A 21,689-nucleotide genomic window follows, 5' to 3' on the forward strand; every position below is an offset into this window, starting at 1 on the left:
GTATCAAAGCAAATTCATGGAAAGTTGACGGGAAGGAAAAAGCGCAGTAGGAAAAGGTGCACCAGCAACAGGAATGACTGCAGCCTTGAGAGGATTGTCAAGCAAAGACAATTCAAGAACTTGGGGGAGCTTCACAAGGAGTGGACTGAGGCTGGAGTCAGTGCATCAAGAGCCACCTCACACAGACGTGTCCAGGAAAAGGGCTACAAGGGTGGCATTCCTAGTGTCAAGCCACTCCTGAACCAGAGACAATGTCAGGGTCTTACCTGGGCGAAGGAGAAAAAGAACTGGACCATTGCTCAGTGGTCCAAAGTCCCCTCTTCAGATGAAAGTACATTTTGCATTTCATTTGGAAATTAAGGTCCCAGAGTCTGGAGGAAGAGTGGAGGCACAGAATCCAGGTTGCTTGAAGTCCAGTGTGAAGTTTCCACAGTCACTGATGATTTGGGATGCCATTGACATCTGTTGGTGTTGGTCCACTGTGTCTTGTCAATTTCAGAGTCAATACAGCAGTGTACCAGGAGATTTTAGAGCACTTCATGCTTCCATCTGCTGACAAGCTTTATGGAGATGCTGATTTCTTTTCCCAGCAGAACTTGGCATTTGCCCACAGTGCCAAAACCACTGGTAACTGGTTTGCTGCTGATTAGAGCTCTTCTCAGGTTGAGATTTCTGTATTATAATTTTATTTCTTTTCCTGAATGTTTTGAGATACTGGATTCTTTTTATTTCCATGTAAGTAGCAATCGTCAAGAATGTATTTTTAACAAAAAGCTTGAAATGTTTCCTTTTGGGTAATGAATCTAGAATATATGAAGTTGTCACTGAATTACATGGAAAAAAGAACTTTTCCACAATATAAACATTTCTTGAGATGCACCTGTAGGAGGCCCTTCTAGCGGCTTAATAGGTACATGGGGCAGGTTTGAAATTCACTGGATGGAAAAAAAATTCTGTTAGCCAACATGGAAGGGGGCCACGATGTGAAATGCATTCTTCTGTGCAGAAGATGCTGATGCCTGAGATCTTACAAGGCCTGGTTGTGTATTTATTAACCTCATGCACAGTCATAGCAATCTGTCAGGTAAAAAATAAATTTGATCAACACAGCAGGCATGATCTGATAGGGCGATCTGATAACCCCTGTTCAGCCTGGGGCCTTTTAAAGGCAATATCAATGCAGTTGTGGATTGACTCAAAGTAAACGCTGTAGGTATTAGCTTGGTTGGGGATTACCAGTCAATTTCAGTCACTCAACAAAATGGATATTCCACACCCCGATTGAATCTTGGCCAAGGGCTACATCCCAAATGGCACCCGATTCCCAATATGGTACACTGCTTATGAATAGGGATGGGGCCTGTGTCAAAAGGGCACTATATAGGGAGGGTGTTTCCATTCGGGACAACCCAGGAGATGAAGTACTGTATGCACCTTAAAGTGCGAAGAGGTGTGTAACACAGAGGTTTCCCCGGTTTCAAACAACAAGCCCTTCTAAGCCTTCTAGGTTAGTAGACTTAACATGGACGTGAGTGAAAACAGACCAATCACATTGTTGTCACTCAAGTCCACTGCAACTTATTTATATTCTTCAAAACATTACCTAAATATACTATAGTAGACGAGAGCAACCAACAGACAAAAGTAACACAATTTGGTTTCTCTCTCCAAATCTGTGTGAATAGAAAGGTATTCAGTTAGTTACAAAACAAAGTTCAATAAATAAGTACACTTCTTGTGTATTGTGAACATTGTCTCCATCCCAAATGAAACTCTACTGCCTATGTAGTTCACTACTACAAAAAGGTGCCATTTGTAATCCGGGCAGAGTTGCATAGTGTATCGACGGCTTTTGCCAGGCTCTACTAGGGCTGCATGTATTCTACACATAATCATTAAAAGGGCTCAATGCAATCAAACGGCAATGGCAGTATTTACACTGTTGCCGCCTCGGACTGGTCTTTGGTACTGTTTAAAAACCTAAAGATACTACCAGGATGACCCCCCCTCCCCCTTATATGGTATGGTACCAGAAAGAACCCCCCGGTAACTGCTATGGCACCAGAAAGAACCCCCCGGTTACTGGTATGGTACCAGAAAGAACCCCCCGGTTACTGGTATGGTACCAGAAAGAACCCCCCGGTTACTGGTATGGTACCAGAAAGAACCCCCCGGTTACTGGTATGGTACCAGAAAGAACCCCCTGGTTATTGGTATGGTACCAGAAAGAACCCCCGGTAACTGGTATGGTAACAGAACGACCCCTCTAACTAATATGCTTTCAGTTCCTTGAATTTGAGGTTTCTTTGAATTTGGGCACAGATCAACACTAATAATGACACTGGGTAAACGTTCCTGTGGCAAGTCAGAATTAATCTAAGTCTGAGTGTCTTTCCTCACATGCCCCTGTGGAGTAGTCACACAACCACAGATGTAGGATTCCCTGACCACAACCGTAACCTAAACCATGAATGGTGTGGTAACACATTCTGACCCTGTATCAGTGGTTACAAGGCTTGGGGTGAATTACATTTCAATAACTTCAACTTCAGTAAATAGATTTTTCTCCACTTTCCTTAAGGAACAACTAGCTGAACTGAAATGCCTCAACCGTGGTGTCTAGACACAACATCAACTGAGTCTCTGCGTTATCCTTTGGCCCAGCAGCGCAGTGTCTCCTGCCACCCAGTAGGGGGCAGTCTAGGTGGCACACGAAGACAGTCAGTATACCCAGCTGACTGGGACCCACTGGGGCTCAGAAGACAGCCTCTCCACGGCCGCTTGCAGCTGTTCAAAGGCCTTGTCCAGGTTGTCGTTGACGATTGTGAGGTCGAAGTAATGGCTGTAGGCCCGGCGAATTCTGGCGCTCTCGTCAACGGTCTTCTTCAGATCACTCTCCTGAGGAAGAGAGCAGAGGGGAAGACGAGGAGAGAGACCGAAAAGGATTGCCGTCAGTAAAATCGAAAAGGGTCCGCTCTCCTTTCAAACGACTATGACACTGAGAAACATGCACAGGTCCACCAAGAGAGGGGAGGGATGTGGAGGTGAGAGACTGACCGTGAGCAGTTTGGTGGTGAGCCCAGCGTCCACCACAGCTCTGTGCATGGCTCTCAATGTGTCCAGTTCTGGAGCAGCGATGAACACCACAAATGGCATGAACTCCGCAGTTTTCAGCTGCTTCAGCGCCTGACCACACACACACACACACACACACACACACACACACACACACACACACACACACACACACACACACACACACTATTCTACCTGCGTGGCTGGACATTGCATGCTTAACGTGTGAATAATCCGGACTGTTAGAGGGGTGTACAGTGTGAATAATCTGGACTGTTTGAGGGGTGTAGTGTTAATAATCCGGACTGTTTGAGGGGTGTAGTGTTAATAATCCGGACTGTTTGAGGGGTGTAGTGTTAATAATCCAGAATTTTTGAGGGGTGTACAGTGTTAATAATTCAGACTGTTTGAGAGGTGTAGTGTTAATAATCCAGACTGTTTGAGAGGTGTACAGTGTTAATAATTCAGACTGTTTGAGGGGTGTAGTGTTAATAATCCAGAATTTTTGAGGGGTGTAGTGTTAATAATCCAGACTGTTTGAGAGGTGTACAGTGTTAATAATTCAGACTGTATGAGGTGTGAACGGTGTGAATAATCCGGACGGTATGAGGTGTGTATGGCGTGTCCAACCTGCGGGTTGACGTCCAGAATGCAGGTGCGCCCTGCGTTCACCACCTCGTGGATGGAGTCCATCTTGGTTCCGTACAGGTTTCCGTCGTACTCTCCGTGCTCCAGGTAGCGGCTGGCCTTTATGTCCGCCTCCATCTGAGCCCGAGACACGAAGCAGTACGACTGGCCGTCTCGCTCATCCTCCCGCGCCGGGCGAGATGTGACTGAAACAGGATGGAGGCAGGTGAGGAATCACCCGCCAACATTGTGAAAACAAATCACGTTCTAATATCCTACTGTCACAGACGAGTCAAAGACCCCAGAATGGCTTGTAGGAACAGTGAGACACCTATGAAAAACCGTCAAACGGACACGACTCACAAGGGACAGTTGTTCCAAAGCACAGAGGGTCGACGACAATCAGCCGGTTCTTCAGGCTACGCCGACCCACGCCCTGAGCACCAATCAGAACCAGCGTCTTCCTCTGGAAGGGCGGCATCTTGGCCACCTCCTCGTAGGTCTGCAGCTCGTAGCGGTCAAATTCTAGGCGTCACAACAACAGACACGCTACCGCCATCAGCTTAGTTTGCCCAGTGATAATGCTAGCACATAACTAATAGATTGTCATTGACCGTTTAGTCATTCACCGACACTCCCAGAGCAACTGACACGATTGACAGATTATTATGTAGTATATATATATATATATATATAGGCTTCACACTGACCAAACTGTAGTGCAACCAAGACTGGCGGACAGGACCTGAAACAGGTCATTCAAGCCGAAAAACCCACACATTTCAGAGGCATGGCTGTTCTGTAAAGAGAAGTGTGCACTGTGATAGTCTAGTCAATAACTACAGGAAGGTTTCAGTTTAAGTTATTGCCAAAGGTGGAACTACCAGTTATTCTTATTACCAGAGTCAAAGGCTTTTTCCACAGGGGTTATTGGTTGTTGCGTATCTTTATTTCAACAAGGCAGTCTAAGCTAGCAAACGGCTTTGGTGCTCTTCCCCTGGGTATCCACAGGCTGATATGGACCTGAAAAGCGAGCGGTCGGCTGTATTTCTCCTCGACACGTAAGAAATAAGCTAACTACATAGTAGTAGGAAGCTACCTGTGGATTTCTGTCAAGTGCCACTAGCCACTTCATGTCCCCTGGTGTTGGAAATTATCTGGTTTATGAGGATGATGATGAAATTAAGCATTTACGAAAGAGAAAAGTAGTATCTAACGGCTGCTGTACACACCTGCATTCTTGGCAGTGAGGTACATCATTTTCTTTTTCTTCCTCTTTCCTGTTAGTGTGCCACAGAGAATGCCTGGAAGGAACAAAACAGAAGTCTCACTGAATTCGAATGCCTCAGAGAAAGAAAACATAAGGCTTCCTGCACCGGTCAGCCATCTGAGTAGTGGACATTAGCAGTAGATAATTTTTAAGGGTAAGATGTAGCTCATCTTTTTTAGTTGACAGGGTTTGTAGTGAAGTGGTAGTGAAGTCCATGAGCCCTTTTTCAATCGACTGTATATACATATAGGAATTTTTCTCCCTCTATATATACAGGTAGTTGTCGACTAATGACCGTCCGCGACCAAAGTAAAAATAATAAATAAAATAATGAATTAATAATAAATACTGTAAATCAATGTATACTCTTATATTGCTGTATAAAACTTGAGTATGGTAGCCGAGCCAAGTGAACGAAGTAAGACAAAACGCCAAGATGGCTACAGGGGACTATACGAAGTTATTATTCTTTGGCAGACTTCCGACCAAATCGACTTCCGACCAGTAGGTTTGGAACACGTCCCGGTCGTAAGTCGACGACTACCTGTAGTCATTTTTACCTGATCCATTCCATTCCCTCCTCACAAAGGCTTTCCTCTTCTCCTCTAAGAACTGACTAGGGATCAGTCCTGTGGCTCCTCTCACAATGTTGACAGCCTGGGAAACAGGATGACAGGTCGGCAATCATTCTACTGTTCAACCCAATCCAAAACCCCACCACGACTTCCTAGGACGGAACGAACTTGTGGAAAACAGGGGACGTATGATTTAAAAAAAATATATATCAGGTGGGCGCCACTTTGTCTGATTTCAGTTCAAAATTTGCATTCGGGGGTTTTACATCCCATTCTCTATAAGGCACACTACGCATGTACACAAACGCCCTAAAATAAAATAAATCTCTATTCTTGACTGGTTTGCTTTCAAATCTAAAACGTTCGATTACAGAGCTGAAAGACGATAACATGCGTTGCACCGTGTCCCCAGATGACATGGGTGTTGCACTGTTAGCTTTGTAACTAGAAGACCAGGACTGCAATGTCCCTGGTGGCAGAGCCCGGGGTTCCCACAGAGGGCTACAACATCCAGGTTTCAGGGGGTTAGTCACTAAATGTTAGCCATGCCCCATGGCACTCTACCAACTCCTAGGCATGGGCAGCTGGGGGGTGGTAGGCTGGGGTAACCGGACCCGGTGTATATTAGTTATTCTTCCCTGTGATATTACCATTCCTGTAAAGCAGATATGCTGTATCAGTTGGACAGAAACCACAAATGCAACCTCTGATCCTTCAGTGTTGATCCAACACAGTTGAGGAATTTGGAGCACATAGTGATATCAGCATGTACACACGCACGCACGCACGCAGGATGTGAGCTGACATTCGAACTCTAGCTAGCCGGCCAACTGTCAGATTACATTGCCAGGTTTAACAATCAAAATCCTTTCCTAATCTAGTTTTGGATTAATCTTTGTCAAAAGTACATATTTTATTTAGACTTACTGTGTTACACAGTGATTTCATTTCTTCCCCCACATCTATACTCCACAAGTCTTCCCTGACGTGAAAGAATTTATAGTGCGAGCAAAATGAGATGGATCTACTTGTTATCCCCGATTCCCACAGAGGCCCAGAGTGTAGTGGTCAATTCCACATTGGGTCTAACTCTACTCAAAGGTTCAGTAAATGTTTTGTAAAGGTCATGCCAGAAAACCTTAACCTTTGACCCTTTCCCATCAGGGGTAGTTAGAAGCAAGACAGTTCCATCCAACCAATCAAAAGGCATGTTCCTTAAACTGTTAAGATCCACCTCGTTCCTCCAAATCCAGGGCCTGGGGGGTGTCAATGTCTTGGGGATACCCTCTGACTCAATCCACCTTTGGTACTCTTCTTATGGTAGAAGTGGAAACAGTTTCTCTACAAATGGGCCCTGGTGTTAAGTGGGCTTCACAGTGAATAGGGTGCCATTTGGGACCGTGTGTTGTCAGTCGTAGGTACCTGCCACCAGTTGGGGTCCTCTCTGTTGACAATGTGTAGGATCTCTCCTTTGGAGAAGGCCAGGCCTGCCTCTTTACAGGGGATCAGGTTGTCTGTGGCTGGGTTGTAGTTGAACTGTGGTTTCAGGTACACCTGGAGAACAGTGAAAAAGTTGGTTACGTTCAAATGTGTTCAATGCAGTGAGTTCTAATCACTATTTGGAACAAAATATTAGATTTTGCGTCCCACCGCCCCAGGACAGAACCCTGCTCCCTGACGCCCCTGCATAGAACCCGGCGACCCGACGCCCCCGCACAGAACCCAGCACCCCGGGGTTGGGGTCTACCGTCTCTCACTCTGTTCTCTTCACGCCCTAGACAGGTTTTAACTTCCTCCTCTTAGTGCCCCAGAAGGCTCGTGGGCTGTTATTAATAAGGCCTGAGTCCCAGGCCAGCAAGCAGCCTAATAAATACAGCTTAACGCCCGGCGAGACACTGCCAGAAAGTAGAGGTTGGGCCGCTATCCTACCCTCCCCTACCGGCCCACCTGTGGCGGTGCCGGCGTGTCTCGGTAGCTGGGCAGGATCTTCAGGGTGACGCCCCCATGGCAGTCTCTCAGCACCTCCTGGAGCTCCTTAGGGTCGTTGCCCACCTCACGGCCGTTCACCTCCCGGATGACATCCCCTGGGTGCAGCATGCCCTGCCGGTCGATCATACTGCCATGCAGGATCCTGGCAATCACCAGCTCTCCGCGTTCCACCTTGAATGTCACCCCCTGGGGAGGACGATAGACCAAGACAAGAGAGACAGAAAGGTAAACGGCAACACTGAGGTTAATGCAAGAGAAAACAGTAAATATTTACATACTGGCAAGCTGCATTTGGACAGCCACTCTGCTCCTGTAGATGGCAAAGGTCTGATCAAAGTCCCAAAGTGACTTATTACTAATGAGCAAATAAAATAGTGTACATAACCTGTCACAATAATTCAGGAGAATTGAATATGAGGGCATGTATTCTCCTAGGCATGTTGCACCAAGCAATTCTGCATGTCGGATTAGGAAGTCAGCAGAATCAGAGCCTTGTGGAACTCGCTCATTTATCAAACCTTAAAGGGATAGTTTGTCCAAAAATCATATTACGTTGACAGTCCCCTTGGTTCTTCAGGCACATAGGTATTTTTTTTTAAACAATCCATTATTCAGCTCTGTCTCAATTAGTAATTAGTACAACCGTACAGAACCCTATCGCAAAGCTACATTGCAAGCAGAAACTACTCTAAAACACTAAAAGGTAGTTTACCTCAAAGAACATGACAATGTTGAACTCCTCAAAATAAAGTTATAGTTTTCAGTGATGTCACCTCGACGACATCACTGACAAAGAACAGAAGCTGTGTATGGTGGCTATAGGAAATTGTTCGCTAGCGCCAGCTTGAATTCAGCCAATTCCGCCGGCTGTTTTGTCAGTGTACAGTACAATTTTTTAAAATATATTATACGAATGCTACCGTGACAGATTACGGAATGTAGTGTTTTGGAGTAGTTTTCCACTTGCAATGCAGCTTTGCGATAGCAGTACGAAACATTTCCATTCATGAACTTGGACGATGATAAAGCTAATTACAGACTGGGACAGCGCTGAATAATGGATTGTTTGAAAAAATTACTATGGGCCTTCTGGAACCTCTCTTCGCAAGGGAAATTTCTGAAAAATATAGATTTTGGACAAACTATCCCTTTAATGACTAAGAAAACCCTGAACCATGTAAGCATGGGTGATACTGACCCATATCCAATATGCTCTGCCTTTAGACTACTATACCACCCACAAGCCCTCAACTACAATTCATCAAACACCTTTTTATATTAATCTCCTCTACCATACTGAGTGCATTACACATCAACCACAGCCCATATAATCAAACAGTGCATTTAGTTTTAAATTTCACATCTCCCTAAAAGCATCCGAAAGGTCGTTAATTGTAAGGAACGATACAAGCAGACTGTCCACGATGAAGGGGTCCACTTGGTCGATGACGCTTTCTCCATCGAAGCGCCACGAAGCGCTAAGGCCCGCGGCACAGTACGCGACACAGTACGCGGCACAGTACGCGGCACAGTACGCGGCACAGTACGCGGCACAGTACGCGACACAGTACGCGACACAGTACGCGACACAGTACGCGACACAGTACGCGACACAGTACGCGACACAGTACGCGACACAGTACGCGACACAGTACGCGACACAGTACGCGACACAGTACGCGACACAGTACGCGACACAGTACGCGACACAGGGAACAGAGTGCCGCCTGGGATGCAGACGTTCACTCACCAGCGGCTCGCCAGCCTTCTTCTGGATGCCTATCATCCTGACAGCGTCGACGGGTGCGGGCGGGCCAGTTGCCGTGGCACCACTGTTCACCTCAGAGGGCGGAGTCTCATAACACCTGGCGGCCACTTTGTCATGGGCATCGATAAGGGACTGGGATGAGGAGGGATGGATGGATGACAGACAGGGTGTTATCACGTCAGCATAATTTCAGAAAGAAAACAGCACAACACATAAAAAAGAAACGTAACTCAGTGGGACTCCTAACCTCAGTCTCAGTTTGTGCTGTTGAATTGATTGATTTCATTAATGTAATTAAGTGGGTGGTTGTGTGGGTTTGCCGGACAGAGTATCCCTAGTTTAAGCCCAACTACAGAAAGGGATAGGAACAGTTAAGGAAGCCTACCCCTGTTACAGCAACCCAAGTCCCAAAAACATTTCACAGAGAGGCAGATCTACTCCAACACCCAACCCACATTACACAACATTGCTCATGTCCGTCACGCAGCGGCAAACCAGCAACAACCCACAGTGATTTACAGCCAGCTGACAGAACACCATCTCCTAGATCACTCCCGCCCATACATGAGTGAGCAAGAGCTTTGAATTCTTCTCAAGGCAAAACAGTAGGCGTCACTTCTCAGAAAACGAATTCAGGCGGAAAAAAGGTAGCCCAAAAGAAAGCATGTAGGACATCATAAAAGGGATAAAGCAGGGGAAGAGAAGAAAAAGGGGGGACAACAGAGGTTCTCACCAGCATAGCCGCCACAGCACACAAGTATTGGGCTCAGAAAGGCAGATAGGGAGAGCAAGCACCGATAGGCAAACAGATCCGGTTCTCACAGATGACGGAAGACATAGACCCAGCAGGGAATGTCTATCCCAACCCAAGACTCCCCGCCTCACACACCTACAGCCCATACTCCTATTGGAGCTGGAACAGAGCCCATCAGGCTGAAGGCTTTTATTGGTCAAGAGAGATTAAAAAAATAAAATGTATTGGGCGTGGCAGAGAGAGTGAGAGAAAGACATTGGGAGGAATGAGGGCTGCAGTAAACAGCTGACAGAACACTAATGACCAAGGTCTATGGCCCCTAATGAGTTAACGCTCACTTTAAGACTAGTTCCACTTGCCAAGAACTGAGAAGCATTTTGTTTGTCATTTGGATTAATACATACACTACCGTTCAAAAGTATTTTGATGAAAACATATTTGAAATTAGTTTGAATAGGAAATATATCAAAATGAATAGGAAGTATTGTCACTGACAAGGTTAGAAATAATGTTTGTCTTTGTGAAACTTAAGATTTGTCTGTCCATAACACTTCTTCCCCAATCTTCCTCTGTCCAGTGTCTGCATGCTTTTGCCCATCTTAAACTGTAGTTTTAGTGGCCAGTCTGAGATATGGCATTTTCTTTGGAACTCTGCCTAGAAGACCTGCATCCCAGAGTTGCCTCTTCACTGTTGACGTTGAAACTGGTGTTTTGTGGGTACTATTTAATGAAGCTGCCAGTTGAGGACCTGTGAGGCGTCTGTTTCTCAAATTAAACATTAATGTGTTTGTCCTCTTGCTCAGTTGTGCACTGGGGCCTCCCACTCCTCTTTCTCTTCGGGTTAGAGACAGTTTGTGCTGTTCTGTGAAGGGGGTCGTACACAGTGTTGTACGAGATCTTCAGTTTCTTGGCAATTTCTCGCATTGAATAGCCTTAATTTCTCAGAACAAGAATATACTGATGAGTTTCAGAAGTCGTTTTTGGCCATTTTGAGCCTGTAATTGTACCCACAATTGCTGATGGTCTAGATCAGTGTTTCTCAACCCTGCTCCTGGGTGCCCCCCTGCCCTGCATGTTTGAGCGCTCTCCCTGCTCTGTCACACCTGATCTGGTCCTTCATGAGCTACATCAGCTATGTTAGGGCAGGTAGAGATCTATAACATGCAGGGCAGGGGCGCATCCAGGAGCAGGGAGGAGAAACAACCTAAAGTCTAAAGGCGGACAGTTTTGTTGCTTCTTTCATCAGCACAACTTCTTTCAGCTGTACTAACATAATTACAAAAGGTTTTTCTAGTGATCAATTAGCCTTTTAAAATGATAAACTTCAATTAGCAAACCCAATGTGCCATTGGAACACAGGAGTGATGGTTGTGGATAATGGGTCTAATCGCCTATGTAGATATAATTTTTTTTTTTAAATCAGCTGTTTCCACCTACAATATTAACAAAGTCTACAATGTATTTCTGATCAATCTGATGTTATTTTAAAGGACAAAACAATGGATTTTCTTTCGAAAACAGTGACCCCAAATGGTAGTGTAGAACCGGTCAAGTTTGGACACAATTCCCTACTACTGTATAATACACACCTGGAAATGTGGTTCCTGGAGGATCTTGGCTAGTTCCTCGGCGGAGGTGTCACTACCATTCAGCCCGGTGAGGGAGTCCAGAATCTCAGAGACCAGCTGCTGGTTGTTGTCCCGCACTGCTTCTAGCTTCACATCCTCCAAGCGCTCGTGGGCCTGGAGGACACACACACGCGCACACAGTTGTTTTCTTGCACTAAGTTTAACTAGTGCCTATGTCCACCAGATGTCAGCATTTTGCATCCATGCACACACGCACGACCTCAGCAAACTGACAGGGCCGGCGTCTCAAACACGCCGTAGTTGACATTTCACCGAAGCGTTAAACATAGATGTGCAGCTGTTAACCCTCTGCGCCCTGCCGTTGCCACCCAGACCTACTGTAGGATATCCATGGCTGATAGCCTGGCAAAACACAAGGTCATACCAGGCCTTCAGACACAGGTGGCAGGAATGTTCCGGACTGCTGATGTCTGAGGCAATGCAAACCACGACAGATTTTGGCACAGGACAAATCTACGGAGAAGGAAGGGACCGGCCTGCCTGGGGGGCGTGGGGGGGTACCTTAGCCAGAGACTGGACAATGGGGCTCTCCATGATGCCTCTGAGGAAGAGGAGGTCGATGTCCTGGGCCCCTGTGGTCGGAGGCAGGTCTCTCAGGTTATTCAGCACCTGCTGCATGGCTGCAAGACGCCACAGATCCACCGTTAGAAAAAGCCACTGTGGTCAGGGTGTCGGTTTAAACACTAATGACATGTTCTGTCTCAATGACACAATCACTCCCACCCAAACTGTTCACGCCGGGGGCCCAAATCGTATTCCATTCCCTGTATACTTTTGACAAGAACCTTATGGGTAAACTATATAGGGGCCCTTATGGATAAGTAGCCCCAAGGGTCCTGGTCCCCCTGGTTGGGATCCACTGATATAGGGTGCCATTTGGACAACAATATAAATGGACTACTTACATTCCCGAAATGGGTTACAAAACCTGGCCCAAATAAAAGACATTACAAAAACGTAAGGCCTCGGTGTAAAACGCACAAGAAAAGGAGCTTCTATAAATGGAATATCCATAAGAACCAACCAGCTACAACTATGACCATCCCAAAGGGGACTATGTTCCCTGTAGTGCACGATTCACCAGTGTGCTTTATGAAGGGAACAGGGTGCCATTTGAGTCTGACATGAGTCATCCCATTGGCAGGTCTCTCTTAACATGAAGTGGGAGTGCAGAACTCAATTCAAGCCTGGAAATGGTAACTTACATTAAGACCAAGGCTATTCACAGCTAACTCACTTCCATGCACAGTCTATTTCAATGGTTCTTTATGGGTGGGCAGCCACTGAAATGTGTGAGAGGTTTTGAATGGGTCATTGTGGGATTATTATAGTATCTCATTTTATATAAACTGTCAAAATAATTGTGAAAACATGTACACTGTTGTATATGTTGTATAATTTCATTCTTAAAACTTTTTGTTTGGGCAATTTGGCAGTTTGGGGTAGGCCTGTTAAACAAGTAAAAATATCAACATTCGTCATGAAGAATTGGAGGAATACTGAATTAATGACAATGGTAGGGATAAAAGGTGGGAATCCATGTCAGATTTAAGTGCAAAAAATGGCAGTAAACATATTAGCTTGTAACCTGGGGCACTGGGGTAAAACCAGTTGAAAATCACAGTTATAATCTTTAGCAAGCAGAGAAGACTCCCATAGGGAAATCACACATTCAAATATGCATATCAACACACACACACACACCAGTTCAATTTGTTGCATTATAATGGAAAATAATATTACAGGGTTAAGTCTCTATTATACCATCATAAAAAAAACATGAATGCGAGTTGACAGCTGATTGGCCGACTGATCCCGGTCAACATATTTTATGATCCCAGCTCATCCGGCTCAGAAGTCATATGAGGGAGTGTATTTAGTGGGCAATGCAATCCCACAGCACCCCAACAGCACCAGTATTTCTCCTTATCACTTCAAAAGGATGAACAGCATGAAGTTTAAATGTTAAGAACCGAGGTGTCCCATCCAAAATATAATTTTTTTAAAAGTCTGTTTTACGGTTAGAGAAAGTGCGTGGTGGGAGTGCTTTTTCCCTCAATTCATGTTTAGGGCACAAACACGATTACAAGATGAGTGAAAAACAGTATATCAGTATATAGGTTATTAGAATAATAACATTTAAGTGTGATTTTCAATAGCCAATTGTAAAACAGACCCAGAATCAGCATCTAGGCCAGGCGGCAACCTTACCCTAGACCAGAAATAGATTAGCTCTGAGCCGAAGTTCGAGGAATACATGGTGTAATTGAAATAATCCCAGCACAATGCTAATTGGAGCCATGTCTTCCATATAATTTTGTTATTGGCATGCACCACAAGCATATAGCTCTGGTGGGACCTCTCCTCCTGGGCAGATTGACCTGCCACAGTGACAGGTAACTCAGCGGTCAAAGGGAGGTCAACCTGCCCCCGTCCGTCACCCCCTCCCTTGGCAGACAGCACCTGGAGGGCTGTACACGTGCACGTCCCCAACCCCCCCACCACGGTAATGATGAGCTTTAGATAAGCATGATAGCAACAAAGCTGAAAATACACTGTTACAACAGATACCATAAGGTCCAAATATTAATTCAAGGAGGAAAACCCAAAACGATTCTCATTGGACAAAAAAATAATAATAATAAAAAAAATAAACTCTGGACATTTTTTCTACATGACATACCACCAAGCACAAACAGGGGTGACATGTTTGCCCAGCAACAGGTTATGAACTGAATATCACAGAGTGACACAGAGGACGGTCTGAGAAGGTGGCTATCCACCCCCCACTCATCCTGGGCAAAGGTTGTACCAGGGCGCATGGCAAATGACACCCTATTTACTGTGTAGGCCATGGTCAAAAGCAGCTCAACTATAGGACACAGAGAGCAAATAGGGCGCAATTTGGGCCAGATCCCCAGAGGTACACGCACGAAGGCTCCTAGTGGCTAAACAAACACACTCACCAAACAGAGCCCAGTACAAACCGCCATGACCAACCGGCACAGGCGCATTACAGTTCCTCCGTTCACACAAAGGGTCAGGTTCAAAAATATACATTTACATTTTACCGATGCGTGAAATTAAGAAGCCTGGAAGCAACAGGACAAATGGAGGAGGTAAAGAAAGAAGCGCATACCGGAAACTCACCTGTGAACAGTGCCTCCAATCTAGCACAGCACAAAGCCCTCCTCTGACTACACACCAGACATCTGCCGGCCTGTTTCAACACAGAAGAACCCGAAGGGGTCAAAGGGAAAACATATTGTAACTACCTAATAGGGAACAAGAACAAAACCACAGCAGTCACACACACAAAAAAAAAGGGTAAACATTTCAACCCATTCGATTCGCATTTCAGATCTGCAGTTAGAAGACAACATGTTAAAACATCTGGTCAGCTGTCGCAAGGCGCTTTCATTCATCACACACACATTTACCCAGTACGAGTAGGTGCCCTCTGATTGGACAGACAGTAACACGGCCTTCCAGGTCTCAGGCCTAGCTTAAAGGCTCATTACCACCCAATGAGGGGGGAACAAGTCCAGAAAGAGCTGCTGTATGGCTGCTTTACCGGTTTTATAACCATCCCAATTAGCTGCACAAACAAAAGCGCAAAAGCATTAATTAAAGCAATCGCACTGGCAACTATCCAAACTCGAGGTCGAGAGTGCAAGCGGTCAAGTTAAGAGGCTGTAAGTATCTCGGGTAATTAAGAGGCCTAAATTTGGCACTATGGTTTTCAACACCAGAACACCAGATGGACAAGCAGCATTTACCTCTAACAGAGCAGAACAAAGCCTTCTTCTGCCAACACCACAAAGAATACTCCCAAATATCCCCACGATGTAATTCACAGGCTTGCCAACAGCAGTTACCCCAATAAACCAGATGTAGGACACCCCACCGCCATCCGCTTTGATGCCAACAACACACCTACTGCTGATCTTTACACACTGGTAAACTGCCCGCTCAGCACACAGCGAACCCCAGACTCACTGGTGCTAGCTTATCTACAAATCCCTCCAAGGCAAATCCTTCCTTCACTGCGTGCCTCTGTCACACTGGTCTCTCCTGAAGACAACACCTTTGTTAGTTATTATTATTACTGATTCCTTACAAAATTGGTTCTTAATACACTTGGTTAACTAAAGGTTGAAGAACTTGCAAAATCTAATGCTTTCAGTGTTTAATAATCAATTTCACACTGGACTGGTGGTTCAAGACTGTCCACTAAAATGGCCATATGGGTCAACATTAACACCTCAAAGGCACAGAAGTAAACATGGTGTAATTTGGGAATCATTCAAAATGACTTTTAAGTGAATCTAAATATGTCCAGAGACAGTTCAATTCAAAAACAACTGTCGATATAATACCTTAAATAACATTTTTAAATTTAGTACTTGTTAGCAAATCCTTTGGATTCCATGACTGCCTGAAATCTGAGAGATGGTTCTCCCATCACTGCAGAGAAACTCTGAAGCTCTGTTAGAGTGGGTTCTTGTTCATCTCTCTAATGAAGACCCTCTTGCCCGATTATTTAGTAAGGTAGCTCCCAACTTTTTTACAATAATGGAACCCCATTGTGCTCCTGGGAACTTCAGATGCTTTAGAATTGTTTTATATAACCATCCCCTATATCTATGCCTTGACAATTCTGTGAGGTCTAGGGAGAGTTCCATGAACTCCATGGACTATTTTTTACCTTGACATGCACTGTGAAGTGTGGGACCTTATATAGACACGCGTTCCTTTCTAAACCATGTCCATTCAATTTAATTTGCCACACGTAGACTTCAATAAAATTCTAGAAACATCAAAAACTATGGATGTATCTGAGCTCAATTTCGAGTGCACCATTGGCAACGGGTCTGAATACGTCTGTATGAGATATTTTTGTTTCCCATTGATCCTGAAGTATCCATTGGTTGTCTGACTTAAGCAACGAGTTCATCTTACAGTTAAACTCGTGGAATCTTCCAGAAAGCCAGCACATCTCACTAACCCCAATAACATTTATAGTACCCATCGCAACCATACAAGTACGTAACTAATTTGGGACATAAAAGACGGCAGTGGCTACAACGTTGGGCACACACAAATTAGCTTCCTTCAAGTGGTCGCATGGGATCGAGACCTAGCTAGCTAATTACACGTCCTGACCTACTTCACTTAGCGCGTTATCAAGCAAAGCCAGGAACCACCTAACTAGTTGGTAAATTCTCTAATTGCTACAGTACAATGGTATCCAAGTGTAGAGCCCTGTGTTGTTGACACAACTTCATTGAGCATGAATAAAAAGAAAAAGGAGAATTCCAGAGAGATCTCAGTAAGTGTTTTCAGTAGCAAACAATATAGCCGTGTAACACTACGTTAGCCTAAATTAGCCCGATATGTCCAGGGATAAGATAACGGAGTGAATAACGGAGATTAGGAAGTACATAGCCAATGAAGTTTATACTGTTAGCCAGTTAGATACACATCTAGTCAACAACCTATATTTTAACAATGGTAGATTAACGTTAACAATACTAGCATGTTATTATTGGTAGGCTAGACGACAGCAAGCTATCTAGCATTCTGGCTATCAAACCAGCCTTACTGGATGCTGCTAATTACGCTAGCCAGTGTCGTGAGCACTGGAGTGGATTGCTAACGCTAGTCTGACTTGCTTAGCTATTGTAGCTTGCTACGTCTTGCCTAAACCCATTTTCGTGGCACTGAGTCACGCTTTTGGGTTAATCTAAATGTGTTCATAAAAAGATGTAGCTTTACCGGACGTCCTCCTTTCGGTTCCGTCAGAAAGTCAAATCTTCTTTAATATATCGCTAGAGTTCATTGACCCAAGATCAGTACAGTACCTGAGCAGCAGGCTACTCTAGTTGCACGCAACACCAGCCATGCCATTCATTTCTGAGTTCGACATGCCCCCAAATGATCTGAAAGTCCACTTAGAGACGAGAAGCAAATAATACGTAAGTTCCCACCCACTAGAAATGCTTTAAATTGCTAGTATCCTGATTGTTTTGCAATATTTACCAGTGTTAGGAAAATGTACATTCGGAATCTAATATTCTTAAAAGACCCGATGTTTTACATACGGTATTGTTTTTCAGATCTCACTATTATCAGGTTCACTTTGTGTATTTGTGGAGTTTCCCCATTTTTCTGGGAACATCTTTGGCTTTACCGCGCTATCAGTTGATCTTAACCGGCATAGCTGCCCTGGTCTGCACTGTAACTTCCTGAGATGAAGATTGCATTACAACTAACCGGCTGAAAAGTTAAACAAACATGGGTCACCAAACCGCTTCTTTGATTACTCCTAAACATTTCTATTATGCCCTCATCGCTAAGTGTTCCTGGTGGCGAATATCCCCTCTTGGTCTGTTTCTACTGAGGCGTTATTGGTGGCAAACATACGCCAGCTATTCGTGGAATTAAGTTATTATCTCTCACCGTTTATCAGGGCCTTCTCACTTGAATTTAAGATTACCACACTCGATGTCCCAAATGGCACTTCATTTCTAGAGCCCTATTATGGAGTGCATCTAATAGGGTGCCATTTGGAACCATATTTTTGTCCCACGTAACAAAGTTTATTTACCGTTGAGCACAAAAATAGCCATTACACCGGTCAACAGGAGCCTTTAGTATCCAGGATTTTATGTAGACCTGACGTGATTTCCTGGGTACATAGCAGAACATTCTGCACGTCTGTGTCTCAAATTGGCATCGTATTCATAGTGCTTTCATAGTATACTGCTTTTCAGCTGTGCCCTAGTTAATTGTGTACAATGTTAGAGAAAATTGGGACACATTCTTTGGTAACTGGGTTAAAGATATTAATTAACATCTGATGTCCAATTGAGGTAACCAGGTTTGTTGATTACAGGATTACACACCATAATCAGTGTTCACTTTAGACATACGATGGAAGTGTAGACCAGGGTCAGGATTCACTCTGAGAATGTTTTGTTTTTCTCAGCTGTCCCAAGTGGTACATCCATGGTTTTTCTTGAACTCGATAGCTTCCGGAGGTTAACCAACACCTCCATGGATTTGTCTGTGTTAACTTCTATATTATTGGGACTGCCCCAAGCCCACCAGCCCGACAATCTCTCAACGCCCGGTACATGGACCCATCAGTGTTGAGACTGACCGGAGTGGTGTCAGCCAGATACATTGTTTGAGCTACAGTTGTTGATATTGAGTGGGTAGAGAAGGGATACGAGCATCCATTCGTTGTGTTGCTCCAGTGTCGAGGCATGAAGAGTCTGAAACGTGAGTACCCATCTTTACATGCTGCATCCTATTGGATGGGAAGCAGAAGACGGTGTGTTGAGAGTGTTTGTGTAGATGAACTGAAACTTACATGTGTGTGAGTATGTAAAAGGGCTGCAATGTGCAGATCAGGGTGCAGGGCAGACAGGCAGGTCATTGAAATGATAGTCCTGGGATAGAAGCTTTTTTTCTCTCCATTTCTTTAGCTTTGGTTATGATGCTCAAAGTGTTGCTTTGTGGGTCAAAACCCACACGGACAATTAAATGTATAACAATTTGACATATTGAAATAATAAGGTTATTATCACACAGACAGCTATTTGAAGCCTCGTTTTTAATATATAACGTATTATCAACTGTACTAGTGCAACACCAGTAGAGGGCAGTATACACTACTTTTCAAGACATTACTGAGTCCTTACATTTTTGTTGTTAGCATCCATATATTACCGTTCAAAAGTTTGGGGTAAATAAGCAATTTCCTTGTTTTCAAAAGAAAAGTCCATTAAAATAACATACAATTTATCAGAAACACAGTGTAGACATTGTTAATGATGTAAATGACTATTGTAGCTGGAAATGGCTTATTTTTAATGGAATATCTACAAAGTTGTACAGAAGTCCATTATCAGCAAAAATCAGTCTGATGTTCCAATGGCACATTGTGTTTGCTAATCCAAGTTAATGATTTTAAAATGCTATGTGATCATTAGAAAACCCTTTTGCAATTATGTTAGCACAGCTGAAGATATTGTGAAGAGGCGACTCTGCTAACATAATTGCCAGCTGTAGTAACATAATTGCAAAAGAGTTTTATAATGATCACATAGCTTTTTAAAATGATTAACTTTAAATTAAGTGGTCCCAAACCTTTGAAAGGGAGTGTATAGAGTTACAAAAATCAGAGGCACATGTTTAACGGTACTTGAAATAATTGATTTAATGCCACCAGTTAACACTTCATTTGCTAGTACACTGAAATGATCCACAGGGAATATACTGTATGTGGGCTACAACAGTTTAATAACGGACAGACAATTACATGCAGGGTGACACAAGTTATAGACTAGTCAAGTTACCACCAGGCAGTGATTTTGATGTGTTGCTGTGACAAATAGACAGTTTTGGTTGTTGATGGGCATAGGCATGGAATCCAGTAATACACTGGCATCACCACCACACTGGTATGTCCTCAAATCTGTGAGAAGGGACAAACAAAGTGTTGCTTATCATTGTTCAATTAAATACTGCAAACACTTGGCTCAATTTTACAAAATCATCATTGCAATAGAGACAATGTAATTATTTCAAGAATGAGAGGGAGGGGGAATGTAAAATATATATAAAAAAATATTAATGAGCGAACCACTAGCTAGGCTTTTTAGAACAGACATAATATTTGACTATGCACTGTATGTTTTAAGCCCACCTTCCATAGCTTGCTCGTGGAATGTTCTCTGTGCTCTCCGTCAATAGCAGATCTGAGAACACTGTATCAGGGCTGGATCTTTTGCCGTACCTAAAAGGTAGAGGTAAAGACTCAACGACATGGAGAAAAATTGCCTATTTGTTTGCGTCTCCACGCTCTCTGCAACCGTTAAATTAAAAACGAATTCCAGAGTTCGTTTAAGTGCTATCCTCTGGCATGAAAGTCTTTTATGCTTAATTTCCTACCGTAAATGAAATGTAAATGCTATTAACATCATCATTTTGTATTCTGTACATGTCCATATGAGTGGAGAAAATAAAACTCACCGCTGTCGAGTGATAAGGTTGATGTAGTGTCTAAGCGCGTTGAAGTACTTGGCGAAGTCCTCCGCGGACGCAGCTTCCCCCGGACTCGCGGGTTTGGATGGATATGCATCCACCAGAGAAGACATGCATACCAGCGAGCACACCATCAGTACACCCAGATACATTGCGGCGTTATGGCACACCTGAAACAATCAGTCATATCACACAATAAGAAATGTACTATAAATATTTACTATAAAATGTGTAATCATATGACCTGTAACATCCTCCTCATATAGCCATTGACAATACTTTTTTATTCAGAATAAACCAACCCAAACAAAATCACTTATGTAGTAGGCCTAAGCAAACTAAAAAATAATTTATATAAAGGTAAATATTATCTTACCTGAAGAGTATATGAAAACCCTTCCGTTGAAAAATCAACGGAAGGAAATAAATATTAGGCTACTCACTTTTGCTAAAGACTGGAGACGCTTTCGTTTTGTAATGGCAAATCTGTATTTTTCAGACACTTGTGAGTTTTATATTGCGCATGGGGTGCATTTTGAGAAGGAGAGGGAGGGTGCCCAAATAACCCAGTCGTATTTTCCCTTCTGACTGCAGGGAAATGCGTTATTGCGATTGTACGGTGCAAAACCACGTGTAGCCTACATACGTTAGTCTACTTACTGTTACTAAATACGTTTATGTTTATTCATTCAATAAAACAAATGTTTTAGAGGTCATATATAAAGTTCTTTTTTTCCAATGTACACATTTTCAGTATGTTAAAATTTGGCCTACGGCCTGCATGATTTTCACCAATATAATACACCAAGCCAAAACCACTACAAAACAAAGTTTTCCCTAACCATAACCCATTAATTGTTCGGGAAATCTGGAAGTTGTCGTGCCCTCCAAGCTAACGTTATTTCAGCTTGTTGGTTATTCTCTGATA

At 43.8% G+C, this 21,689-nt stretch overlaps 2 protein-coding genes across 7 annotated transcripts; both read right to left on the reverse strand.

The window, feature by feature from the left end:
• Positions 1-359: 359 nt before the first annotated feature.
• Positions 360-17,654, reverse strand: mpp6a (membrane protein, palmitoylated 6a (MAGUK p55 subfamily member 6)). 6 transcript variants are annotated; one of them, XM_010884472.5, is made up of 13 exons: positions 17,486-17,653; positions 14,858-14,927; positions 12,209-12,327; positions 11,648-11,800; positions 9,287-9,436; positions 7,495-7,722; positions 6,970-7,101; positions 5,533-5,629; positions 4,935-5,006; positions 4,066-4,227; positions 3,706-3,908; positions 3,058-3,186; positions 360-2,898 (listed from the first exon to the last, which is right to left on the reverse strand). In XM_010884472.5, exons 3-13 carry the CDS (start codon positions 12,323-12,325, stop codon positions 2,722-2,724), a joined length of 1,620 nt encoding a protein of 539 aa, XP_010882774.1. In that variant the 5' UTR covers positions 12,326-12,327; positions 14,858-14,927; positions 17,486-17,653; the 3' UTR covers positions 360-2,721. The 6 variants fall into 6 exon arrangements, with proteins under 6 accessions (XP_010882774.1, XP_010882775.1, XP_010882776.1 ...); XM_010884473.5 differs by having other exon boundaries at positions 14,847-14,927; XM_010884474.5 differs by having other exon boundaries at positions 17,572-17,624.
• A 2,233-nt stretch (positions 17,655-19,887) lies between these two features.
• Positions 19,888-21,252, reverse strand: LOC105018774 (pro-neuropeptide Y). Its single transcript, XM_010884471.4, has 4 exons — positions 21,205-21,252; positions 20,750-20,931; positions 20,424-20,513; positions 19,888-20,192 (listed from the first exon to the last, which is right to left on the reverse strand). Exons 2-4 carry the CDS (start codon positions 20,911-20,913, stop codon positions 20,165-20,167), a joined length of 282 nt encoding a protein of 93 aa, XP_010882773.1. The 5' UTR covers positions 20,914-20,931; positions 21,205-21,252; the 3' UTR covers positions 19,888-20,164.
• Between the last annotated feature and the right edge of the window lie 437 nt (positions 21,253-21,689).

This window comes from Esox lucius, chromosome 20, assembly GCF_011004845.1.
Source record: "Esox lucius isolate fEsoLuc1 chromosome 20, fEsoLuc1.pri, whole genome shotgun sequence".
NCBI classification, from domain to species: Eukaryota; Metazoa; Chordata; class Actinopteri; order Esociformes; family Esocidae; genus Esox; species Esox lucius.

Excerpts from the sequence above, each read along its gene's own strand:
- mpp6a (XM_010884476.5), bottom strand. The coding sequence starts at position 12,325 with ATGCAGCAGGTGCTGAATAACCTGAGAGACCTGCCTCCGACCACAGGG. Across the intron at positions 11,801-12,208 it reads TTGTCCAGTCTCTGGCTAAG|GCCCACGAGCGCTTGGAGGA; the intron begins GTACCCCCCCAC and ends TGTGTCCTCCAG. Across the intron at positions 4,228-4,934 it reads CCTCACTGCCAAGAATGCAG|AATTTGACCGCTACGAGCTG; the intron begins GTGTGTACAGCA and ends TGTGACGCCTAG.
- LOC105018774 (XM_010884471.4), bottom strand. The coding sequence starts at position 20,913 with ATGTATCTGGGTGTACTGATGGTGTGCTCGCTGGTATGCATGTCTTCT. Across the intron at positions 20,514-20,749 it reads AACCTTATCACTCGACAGCG|GTACGGCAAAAGATCCAGCC; the intron begins GTGAGTTTTATT and ends TCTACCTTTTAG. Across the intron at positions 20,193-20,423 it reads CCACGAGCAAGCTATGGAAG|ATTTGAGGACATACCAGTGT; the intron begins GTGGGCTTAAAA and ends CCCTTCTCACAG.